This window comes from Nansenia antarctica, assembly GCF_963989245.1.
Source record: "Nansenia antarctica genome assembly, chromosome: 2".
Taxonomy (NCBI): Eukaryota; Metazoa; Chordata; class Actinopteri; order Argentiniformes; family Microstomatidae; genus Nansenia; species Nansenia antarctica.
In genome coordinates, this window is record NC_137675.1 from 75998913 (window position 1) to 76013296 (window position 14384).

The 14384-nt window shown below is 42.3% G+C and overlaps 2 protein-coding genes across 2 annotated transcripts; both read left to right on the forward strand.

Annotated features, from left to right (window-relative positions):
• Nucleotides 1–37: 37 nt before the first annotated feature.
• On the forward strand, nucleotides 38–2372 carry LOC308150630 (ATPase SWSAP1-like; the record flags this gene model as incomplete). Its single annotated transcript, XM_080523440.1, has 2 exons — nucleotides 38–235; nucleotides 2088–2372. Coding segments are annotated over 2 exons (483 nt in total), but the record flags the coding sequence as incomplete, so codon positions are not given.
• A 4713-nt stretch (nucleotides 2373–7085) lies between these two features.
• LOC308150631 (tetraspanin-16-like) lies at nucleotides 7086–9168 on the forward strand (the record flags this gene model as incomplete). Its single annotated transcript, XM_080523441.1, has 7 exons — nucleotides 7086–7154; nucleotides 7521–7718; nucleotides 7864–7938; nucleotides 8048–8155; nucleotides 8286–8441; nucleotides 8600–8683; nucleotides 9082–9168. 7 exons carry the CDS (start codon nucleotides 7086–7088, stop codon nucleotides 9166–9168), a joined length of 777 nt encoding a protein of 258 aa, XP_080379567.1.
• Between the last annotated feature and the right edge of the window lie 5216 nt (nucleotides 9169–14384).

Sequence of the window (14384 nt, forward strand, 5' to 3'; positions counted from 1 at the left end):
TCCACAGACGGGGACGGGGATGTTGAAGGCTTTCAAAATGTCGCCATCATCATCTTCATGCAGTACGTTGGTGGTCGGGGACAGAAGCGTCAACCGCTCCCTACTGCTCCTCGCCGCGGTGACGGCTGCCTCTGAGTTGGGCCTCAAAGTGTTCTTTTTCACCAAGACTCCAATTCTAAACCTTCCAAGCGCTCTTCACCACTACATGTACAACTTCAGCCCAGAACATTTAAAGGTAATTCTATCAACAGCAACACTGACTGACAACAGCCAGATAAACTGTCAACACTTCTTTGTCTCAGACTGTCAAAGTAATTGATGCCAAGATGGTAATTTCTAATGGAGATGAGGATGAGTGTGCTTTACCCTGAATAATTTAAATTGGGTCGTGTCATGACAACTGTTACACTACAGCAACTGACTCAACATTCCTTCTGTTATGTACAGTAGGCTACAAGTGAAAATGGTCTGTTCTGTAGAGATTAGGGATGCACCGAAATGAAATTTCTTGGCCGAGGCCGAAGCCGAATTTAAGGAAACACTTGGCCGAATACCGAATGTGTATCGGCAGTTTTTAATTTTATCATTGCATAAACTAAATACATTTTGCTTTTTATTCATGCTTCTCAAAGAAAGAAATTGAGATTGAAAAAAAAATAACTTTTATTGAACATTCCAGCAGACATCAGTCTATACCAACAAAGCACAATAAATAAAATAAATCAGTCAAATTAAATGTTTTTGTTTTCCCTGAATAGCTGCTGAAAGAAAATCTTTCATCAATGTAGGCCGAAGCTTTATTCATGACTTGTGTTAACAAGAATGATGTGCCATGATAATATTATTACAAAATACTTTGGAAGATTGCAAGTTAACTAATTAGGTGAACTCTCTTTAAAGAGATGCTACAGGATTTTGATAATTCTGTATGTTGTGGCTTAAGTATTGATGTCCGTATGGTTCAATGACATAGTGTTATGGCTGGGCCTTCACACACCCTCCCCCGCCCCCACAGCTCGAGCACAGCGTGCTCTCCGCCGCAGCTGAGGCTTGTCCCCGCTAATTAGATCTTCAGCCAAACCTGCACACCTGTCTCCACTCCCAATCAACCCTCTGTCTCCACTCCCAATCAACCCTCTGTCTACATCTACCCTGGACTTCCCTTCACTCATCGTCAGTTCTTCCCTAAGAATGACCTGGCAAGTATCATCAAAACACGGCCACTATTCGGTGGTAAACATTCTGTGTTTTCACACATTCGGCCGAATACCGAATGTGCTTTATTTTGCGATATTCGGCCGAATACATTCGGTGGCCGAATGTTCGGTGCATCCCTAGTAGAGATGAGATGGGGACTTTGGCCTATCTCTTCTCACTGTCCAGTGTCTCCAGGTGGAACTCCCCTGTCTCAGTCACAGAGATGGTTTGCTTATCAGAGCAGAACATGATGGGCCCGCAGCCAAACTGAACTCTCTCCTGTCCTGAAATCAGAGGGAGAAAATATATAGTAGCCTATTTCTCAGGCCTCAAAAGCAAATGGTTGAGTTATTAACTCTATAGCCTAGGTGACAGCACTGAACAGCATGGAAGGTCAAATATGCTACACTTCCTAGACCCTAGTAGCCTAGTTCACCCGGCCCATCCTCAAGCAAAGTCGTCAATCAGATCCAATAAACAAACGCTATGACAGTCAGGGCATAATGGTTGAGAAACTGTAAACCCAGTCACTGAGACACTTCTGACTCACCTTTTGCGTTTTGAATTATGGTCAATATTAAATGGACTCACTGCACTTATATAGCGCCTTATTCCAAAGCGCTTTACAATGGCCTTTCATTCACCCATTCCAACACCAATGGCGGCAAGCTGCCATGCAAGACGTCTGCAGCAATTTGGGGTCAGTGTCTTGCTCAAGGATACCCAAGACTGGCGTCTGGTCATTCACAACACGTGGCCAGCCGTGGATCGAACTGCCAAACCGCCGACCTTGCGATCATTAGACACTGGCTCTACCTCCTGAGCCACAGCCGCCCTACAATTATATTTGAAAGCAGCTTGTTTTAAACCTTCTATTGTTTTCTTTTCAGAAAATCCAGTTTGTGTACCCCAGGACCATGGAGGAGTTGCTTCAGGAGGTGGCCCGTCAGCAGGAGTCCTCCGCGGTGTCCGCTGTGCCTCCATCCCTGCTCATAGTGGATGGACTCGAGGGCTACCTTCGCAGCGGGGCTGGGCTGACCAGTCGCTTCCAGCAGTGGGAGCAGTTCTCTGCTGCGTTTCTCTCTGGCCTGCTCTATGACACGGCTGCATTCCTCACCCAGAGTCTGGAGCAGAAGGCCACAGAAGGCCTGGCCCCCTGTCGGGTCATTGCCTCCTTTCAGTCCGAGTGGGAAGGACTCCCAGGAGGGGAACCCTCAGCACCAGACCCTATCCTCTCAGTGCTGGACCGGTACTTTCAGGTAGGGATGGGACGATTATCGTTTTTATCGTTAATCGCGATAAAAACACCCGCGATAACTTAATCGTGGAGAATTTTAATTATTTGAATAATCGCCATAATCGTATGTTATGAATAAACTGTGTTTAACAAATGTCTGGCGCTATTTTTCAGCCTAGGCTACATTACTTTTGCAGTCAAGTTAGCGACTGTTACTGTAATATAATTGCAATTCCTCACATGAGCCGCGCGCGAATATCCTCACAGAACTTGTCTCGCGCTATTGTTCAGACTGCATGGGTAACGTTACTGTCAAGTCAGCCTTGTCAGTCAGTCACTAGGTAACGTATGCTAGCCTACTCACCATGGCTGGTGAAAAACTTTAGACGGGATACTGTCAATGGCCTGCCTATTACCAGGCAGTGACAGTCTATGGCTGCAAAAGGCACGGTCGCCCCTAAGCTTTAGCAAATATATTGTGGTTTACTTAATACTGTTCAGCACTTGAGGTTACATGCAATGCATGACTTGTGCTATAGGCTAAATACAATTATTAAAGCGGCAAGTAGCAAGTGTGCGCATCAAAGGCATTAGGCACGTAACATCCATGCTGTATAAACACATGACAACCGTCCGTTATTTCCCGAACTTTGCCCGAACCCCCTGCGAGGACCCGGGGAACAACGGTACGCTCCCTGCGGCTGCTATCAGACTGGCCGCGGGAGTGAGTGTTGAGGGAGAGAGGAGACGGCAACCCTCGCTCGCCATAGACTGTATCCCTACTCGTCTCTCCTGAGCTCGGTTGTAACGTGAACCGTGGAATACGGGATATGTTAGATGCTTTACAGTAATTCCCCAAATGACCAGAATAGGAAGTTAGATTTGTCGCTGGTCGCTTTTGACTAATTAAGTCGCCAAGGGGCTCTGGAAGTTGGCAACACTGGGAGTGCGTTCTTTAAACTTCCTTGGGTACGTTAATGAAAGGTGCTGATTGGCCGAAAAGGAATTGCTCTTTCTTAAGGACCCGGATTATGGCCAGAGATATGTGCCACTAGAATCTGAATTTGAATTACTGACTTAAAATGTCCTAAAAATACAACAAAATCTAAGTTAAAGTGATTACAGTGTGTTTTATTGGCATTAAAAAAATAAAAATAATAATACTTATTTTTTAAATTCTCGCGATAATATCGTGGATCGCGATTATTTTGCCCACGATAATCGTGACATGACATTTTCTAATCGTCCCACCCCTACTTTCAGGTCCGGTGCACCTTGGACCAGGATAACGGTTCTGGCACCACTGGAGCGGGACTACAGGACGTGTGGCATGTTTACCTGTCTGGGGCGAGCATCACAGAGGCCACCTGTGCTGCTGAGGGTCAGAAGGAGGAGGAGGAGAAGGACCCAAGACTGGCACGGGAATGGCGTCTGGTCATTCACCCCAGTGGCTCGATGGAGTTTACAATGGTTTGATGGAAAATACCATCATATGGTACACACGTGACTCCAACAACTGGAAATGTTCTGTGTCTCTGTTATGTTTGTGTTACCTTTGTCCAACGGAGACCTGTTGTATTATGACAATTCATGCACTGTAAACTGTTCTGAGGTCACGAAAAGTTATGTGTCGTCTTGTGTGCTATCTGTATATGTATATACATTTTTGTTTTTGTGAATAAATCTTTGACGGCATCTATTTTCGTCTTGATTTTCGTTATGCATCGCTTGTGTGATCCTGTCATGAACTCACTTTAGCCTCCCGCTGTGCTGTCATGTTACCCACAGAAATAACACGTTGACGAGCATCGTTGCAATATTCATGCAGTGCTATTTATGAACTAGATGATATAACAACCTCACATGGTGGGGATGTTGTGTAGTGTCTCACCTTGTCTCACATTCGCATTACACCATAATAGCTAAAAAAACAAAGTCAATTCACATTTTTTCCAATCATATTTAAACCTCACTTCCATTTTTGTTGCTCAGACCATCACATCACTGAAGCACACAGCCTACAAATCAACAAGCTTTGATAATAATTGCCATCCTCAAAAAAAGATTGTGTTCTGTCTGTGACACAATTGTGTGATTCAATCGCTGTTGTTGTTTCAATAAACTTTTTAATGGCCTATGGGTGTCATTATCAAAATAGTTAGCAGTCATCACCATCAATCACCTGCATTATAGTTATGATGATTGTACCCCACTGGAAAACACATTGGAAAAACCCCATTGGAAACTGCACTTCTGTACCCCAGTAGAGAGGTGTGGCCACTGTGGAACGTCAGTCTAATGATCTATGTGTGAACTCATGTGCCTCGCCTGGCATCATGGCATTGGATAAGTCTTATCTCCAGCCCATGCCCTGTTGTCTTATCTGTCCTACATGCTGTGACCTCACATTCTCATACTCAACTCATATGACAAAGCCATGTCACCTCCTGTCCACCCGCTCGCTGTGTGCAGGGGCTTCCATTTGAAACAATGAGAGCGGCAGTAACAGAATTGCGGTTCATTTGGCATCTGACATCTTTTTGTTCTCACCTGAAAGGACCCCAACAATGAGTGTTTAGTACACAGTTTAATGAAATAAAAGTTTTTTTTAAAACATCCATACAAAATACACTAATATATCGACATCATAATATGCATGATATTGACACTTTTTTTTTTACCTTTAACGAAACAGGAATTGGCCTATACACTGAGGGTCAGTAAATAGAGATTATCACCACAGTGGTAACGTAAAGAAAGACCTGAGAAAGTATTTACGACATAATGTTGAAATAACTTCAAAAGCAAATGGGTTCAATAGAGACAAATAGAATATATCTAAATAAATGTACATGAACCTCTAAATAAATGTTATAAGAAATGTACATGATTGATGCTTTTAACCAAACTAATTCAGCAAATGGACAGTAAAGCATTTTAAACTGATTATTAGGCTGTCTTTGTTATGCAAGACCGATTATGGTTACAATGTTCTAAACCTGGTGTTTTCAAACTGAGGGGACTGTGTTCCATATCTTCTAGGCACAATAACGATAACAACACCACCTCATTTCTCTCTAAACATCTACTGTAGGTCACAACATATTATATGCTTATTCAGATACGCTTACTGTAAATATTGTCCACTGATATTGATATAAATATTGAGCCACTATGCAGTTGAATATTATGGATGAGTGCCGGATGAGTGCCTGAAAAAACTGAATTGTATTTTGAGAACTGAATTGTATTTTGAGAAAAAACGAATTCTATTTAGAGAAACTGAATTTGAAAACTGAATGAAAATAATGAAAACTGAATTGAATACAATTAAATCTGTCGAATACAATTCAGTTTGTGCTCAGATTCAATTCAATCTGTCAAATACAATTCAGATCTGTGAAATACAATTCAATTTGTGCTCATATTCAATTCAATCTGTCAAATACAATTCAATTTCTGATGGCACTAAAATAGCTCCATACTCCCATCACTGAACTGAGCCAGTTCATATCAAAGAAAATTACTGGATAATCACAAACTTTCTATTTGTACTTAAGTCCTGTACTTTACTGTCTACAATGAATGTACTGTAAATATGTATTTCTGGTCATTTACTGAAAACTGCATCCCACATTTGATATTGCATATTTTACCTGTGGAGGTAGTAGAAGTCACATGTGTTTGATACTATTCCTTATTCCATTCCATGCATTACAATGAGCCCATCTTCCAATTTCTACCTCCACCAGCCTCCACTGTACCGTAGACCTTCAATATTATGTCATATGTCACATTATTTCAGTGTCCATTTCACTGTTCTGCAGATTATATCAGATCATCAGACAAGGTCTATCACATTATACAACGGCTGTCGCTATCAGGAAATATAATGTAAAAAAAAATGTGGAGGATGAGATGAGAACATAAACAAGATTACTGATGCATTGTACATTTTATAATGTTTTTAAAAAATAAATGTGTATTTATCTAGCTTACGTGTTTTGTTTTCATGTACATGTACTTAACCTGAAATAGAAATAGATGACTGAACGAGGAAAAACAGTAAAGATCTTTGCAAGCAGAGGTAATGTCCTTGCTAAACCAGTATAGATTTACAAGCTCTCAAAACTTGCGAACTTTTAAATAAACGTCTCAGCCAATCAGAACAAGAAGAACTTATAGGCAACCTGTTGCTGTGGGAAACCGACTACCTGATGCTAGCTAAAGAGTTAGCCAGGCCTGTTAATAGTAGTTAAATTGTCCGAGTTTTAGACTTGAATGCTGGTGTTAAACGTAAGAATGACTAATTACAATATATTATGCTATGGCCTTTTTTCTCGTGAAATATGTTTTCATGTTTGCTATCTAGCTCGTTAGCTAATAACTAGAGTTAGTAGCCATGTTGGGCCACATTAGGAATATTAAGTTCGCCGCTAACTAGCTTGTTCGTAAGGTATGAGAACAAGAGGTACTAGAGGTACCTGTTAAACTACAGTAGTATCTGATCATTCAGACAGATAGATAAATAGTTAGATAATCAGTTATTAGAGGCATAACAATCTGATACGATGCCCCTTTCCCCCTTTGATTCTCTCAGGTTGATGAGAACTAGCTAACACTCTGCTAGCTAGCACACTGACCGGCTGACATGGCGACACCTGACAACCTGTATAAGTGGATGCGGTATTTGATGTTGCTTCTGTGTGGGATACTTTATGTAAGTATTTCTACCCCCCTTAGTACCCTATAAGCATTTATAAAGCATTTATTAGCAATAAAGCAACACTTGAAATGACATGATATTTTTTTTATGAATTAGCCTTCAATTTGCTCTTTGTCCTCCTCACAAATCTCAGATACATGAAATTCATTAATATTCATAATATAAATGTGAATCATGAATATACACAAACAGAATTGTAATATAAAGTGTAATAATAATATAATATAAACCTATTGCACTCCATCACTACATTTGAAATGTAATGAAATCAGAATCATAATTCATCAGTCGAAAACAACTCAAATGTAAAAATTATGTTCAAGAAAGGTTAAGACCCAATATCCTCCCCCTGCCTTTCATGTAAGTGGGCTTCTCCTCCTGGGTCTTGGTGCGTGGATTAGATATGGAGCAGCTACCTTTGGGGGTGTGCTGGTCCCCTACTCTGCCCAGCTTGTCTACATCAGCTATATCAGCATGGGCATGAGCGCTGTGTTGAGCAGCGCAAGTCTCATCGGCTGCTTTGGGGCCTGGAAAGAGAACCGTTTCTTCATCATACTGGTGAGAGAGAGACAATAGTCTGCTGCCTTTATTCCAAGTCGCCAGACAATGATTGTGTTGCCTATTGCTCAGTTCTATTCTCCTTTTACTGATCCTGCGAGCTCCAGTGGAGACCACTTTTACTTCAATTATATTTTCTCAACAGTTCTTCTTCGCCATGACAATGCCTTTTGTTGCTGAACTAGTGGGGACCATTTTTGTCTTTGTTTACAGGGATCTGGTAAGACAAATTCATTGTTTAACAGCATTGGAATCATAAAGTTATTGTATGATGTGGATGCACTATAAATAAATGCCTTCAAATAAGCAGCGATGCGTTTTTGTCTCAGGTTAGCTTAGTGGTGCACAACGCAAGCAGGAAGTCCCTGTTGACTGGGTATAGGGGCCCAGCAGCAACAGACCCTATCTCTACAGCGTGGAACACAGTCATGATCAAAGTAAGATGGGAACATTTGAGAAAATGCATGATTATGTGGTTCCGTTATGAGATTATTATATTTGATACATTAGATAGTTATCAATTCACATGTATTAGATTTCTCTCTCTGTGTTTTTTAATCACTTCAGTTCAAATGCTGTGGCTTTGAGAACTTGACCATGGATTTCAAGGACTCTGTGTTCAGCAAAACCACAGGGTTGAAATACCCAAAGACATGCTGTGTGAACAAGACCCTCGCAGCCTGTGACGGAATTACAGTTGTTACTAATCTGATCCAACCACAGGTACTGAGTTCTAAGGCGTTGTTACACTGTGTGTGTGTGTGTGTGTGTGTGTGTGTGTGTGTGTGTGTGTGTGTGTGCGTGTGTGTGTGTGTGCGTGCACGTGTGTGTGCGCGCGTGTGTGTCTGGGTCTAAAAATGCCCCCTCTGTTTTCTCCCCAGAGCTGCTTCAGCAAGGTCATTGCAGTGATCGAAGAGCAGTGTGTCATCCTGGGCTCAGCAGCCAGCGTCATATGTGTCATGGAGGTACAGTACTGTCGGCTGCGAACTACACTGCACTTTCATGGTGGAACTTTCCTCTAGATTAGGGTAACCTAAACACCTATAGGCCTGCACCTATTGTGCTACTTTTTGGGGGGTTACATTTTATCAGCTGCACTAGAGGATTTGAAAGATGAAAGACACAATGCAAATATATAATTATTTGTTTGCTAATAATGGATTTATTCATTTATTTGTGTAGATCAGACATGATCAATTCTTTTCGACTTAAAAAAAAAGAAGAAATGAAAATTTTAATTGTTATTATATTGCACTTTTTATTGTTGTATGAAGATGTGCTATACAAATAAATGTGCCATTGCCTTTGCCTATACTATACGTTCATTCATTGTTTGCTTCTCTCCCCCCTCTATTGTTTGTAGTTGGCATCAATGATCCTTGCCATGGTTCTGTTCTTTAAGCTGGAGATGAGAGGCATCATTACTAGAATAAGCAGCTTCGGAACCTAGGCCAGAGGATGCCACCACCAACCCAGACACACACAGACAATAAAGGTCTGCTAAACAATGACAGTTAATGTTTTTCTTGGAAATATTCTTGTTATATGGATTCTTTTAAAAGTTATATGAAATGTTCAATGGATGAAAAAGAAAGAGTATGTATTTTTTTTTTTTTTATGTTTGATACCTGCACTGCATCTTCTCAGGTGAAGTTTACGTTGCTCATAAATATGACATTAGCGCCCCCATGTGGAATGATGTGGTTACTGAGATGTGTAGAGTGCTGGACATTGCAGTCAGGTTTTGACTTCAGGTCTAACTACCCTCAATTCATATTCATTTGAGATTGTGGTAATTCCTTGCAATTGCTGCAGTTGCACGAAATAAAAGATTGACAAGTGAACTGAATGTAAGGTTAACCTTCATTTGAACTATTGTTCACTAGGTGTCAGACTTTTGCACATCCATGAAGTCTGAGACAGGTATTGCACACTGTGTGGATGGCCAAGAATCCTTGTGAAGTAACAGATCAGCAGTTGAAAATCTAGATAATAATAATACTAACTTTTTATTTGTATAGTGCTTTTCCTGCAAACATTGCAGCTCAAAGTGCTCAAAGATGAGCAAGGGGATTTTTTATTGATTGTGGTTTCTATATTCTTCTATTGAAGGGAAACCAACTGTATTGTGAGCATAAGCCTAAGAATGACCAGATGAATTACAACACGTGGCAACTCATCACAATGATCACAATCTGTTACGCTTTTTTGGGTAAATTGCTTTTCATCGCCAACTGAACTTTCAATGTACAACTTTTACAATTTTCAATGTGAATTAAAAAGGGTGTTCTTTCCATCTATTACACATACACTATTGAAGAAGAAATGGGAGTGTTCACTTAGCTTCATACAGAACAACCTCATTTGAACTTCTGTATTTACTTTAAGGGTTTTCCTTGCTCTCTCCTCAGGGTTATACTTTTAAGGAGGCTGATACGTAAAGGGTCATAGAAGAAACAAATTACTTGGGGCTGGTTGCACAGACAACACTTAAGCCTAGTCCTGGACTAAATCACACTTTCAATTGTAGGGATTTTATTTTTAAAAAGGGATGATCTTGAGGATTCAGAGGACAAACGACACACTCAGAGATCTCTTTGGTGGTTTAATGAATCCGACTGGTCGGGAAGATGTATAGGGTACAGTCTTCAAAGTATAAAGTTCACATACATGAGTTTATGTAGTTTTCAGAGACAAAAGACTGCTATACAGCCTATAGGATTCATACACGCTAACTTACATAAGCATCCTATATGAATATTAAACAGTATGGTTCGAGGCCATGAGGTACACACAGAAACTGGCACATGAAACACTTTGGTGCTCCTAACCTCAGGGTTCAACCACAGATCAATGATATAAACTAGGCTTGTCAACTAGATAGGGAGAGTGAGCATGAGAAACCACTTCGTGACTTACATCTTAACTACTCATTATACAAGACACACTATTCAGTGTTTAATGAAGTAATCTATCTCAAAACTACAAAAGATACATAGTTTAACCGTCAGCCATTATCCATTACAATGTAAAATCTCCATTGAAGACGCTTTTTAGTCTAGGATTAGACTTAAGCCTTGAGTTAATTGTTGTACAGTCTGTAAATATCAATCAACATCAATTAGATGGGATGCGCATCTTCTATCAAACTTTGTTTTATGTGAACACAACATAAGGTTTAATAGAGTCAATGCTGAACTATATATTTATCAATTCCATTTGTATCGGGCTGTATCGTTGCAGGAATGCAATTGCGATCGACATACGTGTGCGTGGCAGGGAACCTGTTCGGTGTCGCTAATCCTCCGATTTCTACCTCCACCAGTGCTGCACATGATGGGATCAATGATATGACACTGACTCAACACTCAACAACTGTCATACTTTTCATTGTTGGAACCACTCATAACAACTTTTTAATGTTCAGATTCAGATCAAATATTGCCTTGAGAGGGTGGGTGGCCTGCAGATCTGAAGATGTAACTATATTGTAAATGCATGTTTCATTCCCAATACTCATTCTCACGTTCCTCTTCCCATGAACACTTTCCCTCCCCCTGTCTTCTCTCTAGTTCTTTGTAATAGTGTTGGTGGTCTTCATAGCAGAGATTGCTGGAGCAGTGGTGATCCTGGTGTTTAAACCTTTGGTAAGCAAGCAGACAGCCCATCCACGGTGACTGAGTTGGTGCAGTTCACTATGTGGTTCAGAACCGACGACGTGAACTGTTCCAGGTCCTCATGCTGTATGGTGTATATGAAGATGTTATAGCTAGCTAGCTACGATTTATCATGAAAATAATGAACAGCAAGCTAGATCCAAAACTAGGGCCGGTGGAGGAGGGCAAGTGTCACATTGGACAGACTACCAAACAGAAAAATAAAGTATCTTAATCAGGGCTCTCAAGTCTCACGCATTGGGCGTGAGACACACGCATTTCAACCCGTTCACACGCTCACACGCCGCGTGTGTCTTACGCCCAATGCGTGAGACTTGAGATCCCTGATCTTAACGACAGCAAAAGTGATGGATGTCAGAAATACATTACCTGGAGATTCAATAAGGTACTTTTATATGACAGGATATGGGTTAGGGTTATATGACACCTGTAGCGAGATCATTTATTAGAATAGAACAATCAAACTTGGTGACGTACACAAATAATCCATAAGCGATTAAAACCAGAAAAATAACAAACAATGCGTAGGCCTAGCCTATAGAATATGCGTATAATGCGGTCAACAAAAATACATCGCTCCCCTCTCTCTCCACTACCGCCATGCAAGATGCGCAGGTGCTTGAATTACCTTGCAATATCACCCCCCATAACCATATGACTTCTCAATACGGTGATCAAGGCAATAAACAAACAATCAAAGTAAACTCACAATAAACCCATTAGCCTGTTATACTAAATACCCCCCTACAACACCTCAGGCAGACTGAAAGGACACATTTCATTATCGCCTATTTCATTACTTTTGTCCATAACAACGTCGGATGGGAGTTAGAATCGGTGCTCTATTATTCTACCTAGCCCAGAGTCCCCGGATGAGTGCCTCTAAAACTGAACTCGTATTTTGAGAAAAACTGAATTGTATTTTGAGAACTGAATTGTATTTTGAGTAAAACTGAATTGTATTTAGAGAACTGAATTGTATTTTGAGAAAAAACGAATTGTATTTTGAGAAACTGAATTTGAAAACTGAATGAAAATAATGAAAACTGAATTGAATACAATTCAATCTGTCAAATACAATTCAATTTCTGCTGGCACTAAAATAGCTCCATACAAGTGTGACGGGGAGGCAGGCGAGCTGCCAGCGACCAGCTGGAACACTTTCCGTTGGCTAGTTCGACGGTCAGTTAGAAATGGCTAGTTCGTTAGCACTGTCGAAAACGTTGGTCGGTTGGTGTTTCTACGTTCCCGACGGTGTCGTGGTTTGTGCCCGTTACTTGTTTTGTGTCAAATGCATACCTTCCTACGGTTAAGAAGCTTGACGACATGTTCTCTGTGCTTTTTCGTCGGTTTTTTGTTTATTTCGAATTGGGCGCCATTTTCCGGAGTACTATTCTCTGAGGCTTCGCTACCTCCCCGCCCCCTTGGCCCTTCCCATTGGCTGCCGGAGTCCGAGGGAACGCTCCGATTCGCTGATAAGGACGTAAATCAAATCCCAACGCAACACTGTTCACTCTCTGGATTGGTTACCGGGGCTTGCCTCCATGTACAAATGATATCTTTAATTAAGAATTAATCCATGTCAGACCTTCAGACAATCACTCGCACACAATCCGTGACAAGTGAGACCGCAGACAAATTCATTAATTGTAAAACTCAGTGACCATGACTTGGTTTGAATTCAAGTATTCTGTGTAGTAGTACCCTTGTCAAGACTATTAACCCTCTGAGCTTAAGTCTGGACATTAAACTCAAGAGCTGATAGTCTTCAAGTCTCAAGCAAGTTTATTCATCAAACTAAAGTTGTGTAGTCGAGCACAGAAGCCGCCATCAAATAAGAAATATTACCAAAACATGTCTGGATACTTTTTTTTTATTGTGAAGTTTTTAAAAACAAGCAGTAAAAAGTTTTTTTTTTTTTTTACAATATACAACATGACTCCTTGGAACATGGAGAAAACAAATAACGTAAAAGGCTTCCCTCCTGACGATCCAGTCTGCTTTTCAAGTCAGAACGGGTGGGGTGGGGGTGGGGGGGGGGCCTCTGTGCAACACAAGGCACAGGACTGAACACCCAAAACATAAGACACAGTACCATCATAGATAGTGTAACACACAGACACACGCATACACACACACATTCATACAGTACACAGACAAGCTTCACCCTCACACACACACAAACCCAGGCTCATCCCTAGGGAACAGAAGAGGGGGGCAGAAAATGAGCCTGCTACTTTAACACTGGGAATGTTTAAACAGAACTAGAGATTTTTAAAAAAAGGAGAAAAAAAAGCCTTTACGGAGTAACCACCACACACCCGAGTGCCTCTCAGGAACGACGAGGCACTTCAAACACGATGCCATGACGGAACTCCACACACTCAAACTGAGAGAGAGAGGGGGGGGGAGAGAGGGAGAGAGAGGGGGGGGGGAGAGGGAGAGAGAGAGGGGGGGGGAGAGGGAGAGAGGGAGAGAGAGGGGGGGGGGAGAGGGAGAGAGGGGGGGGGGTGAGAGGGAGAGAGAGGGGGGGGGAGAGGGAGAGAGGGGGGGGGGAGAGGGAGAGAGGGGGGGGGGGAGAGAGGGGGGGGAGAGGGAGAGAGAGGGGGGGGGAGAGGGAGAGAGAGAGGGGGGGGGGAGAGGGAGAGAGAGGGGGGGGGAGAGGGAGAGAGAGGGGGGGGGAGAGGGAGAGAGGGGGGGGGGGAGAGAGGGGGGGGAGAGGGAGAGAGAGGGGGGGGGAGAGGGAGAGAGAGAGGGGGGGGGAGAGGGAGAGAGAGGGGGGGGGAGAGGGAGAGAGAGGGGGGGGGAGAGGGAGAGAGAGGGGGGGGAGAGGGAGAGAGGGGGGGGGGAGAGGGAGAGAGGGGGGGAGAGAGGGGGGGGGGAGAGGGAGAGAGAGGGGGGGGGAGAGGGAGAGAGAGAGGGGGGGGAGAGGGAGAGAGAGGGGGGGGGAGAGGGAGAGAGGGGGGGGGGAGAGGGAGAGAGGGGGGGG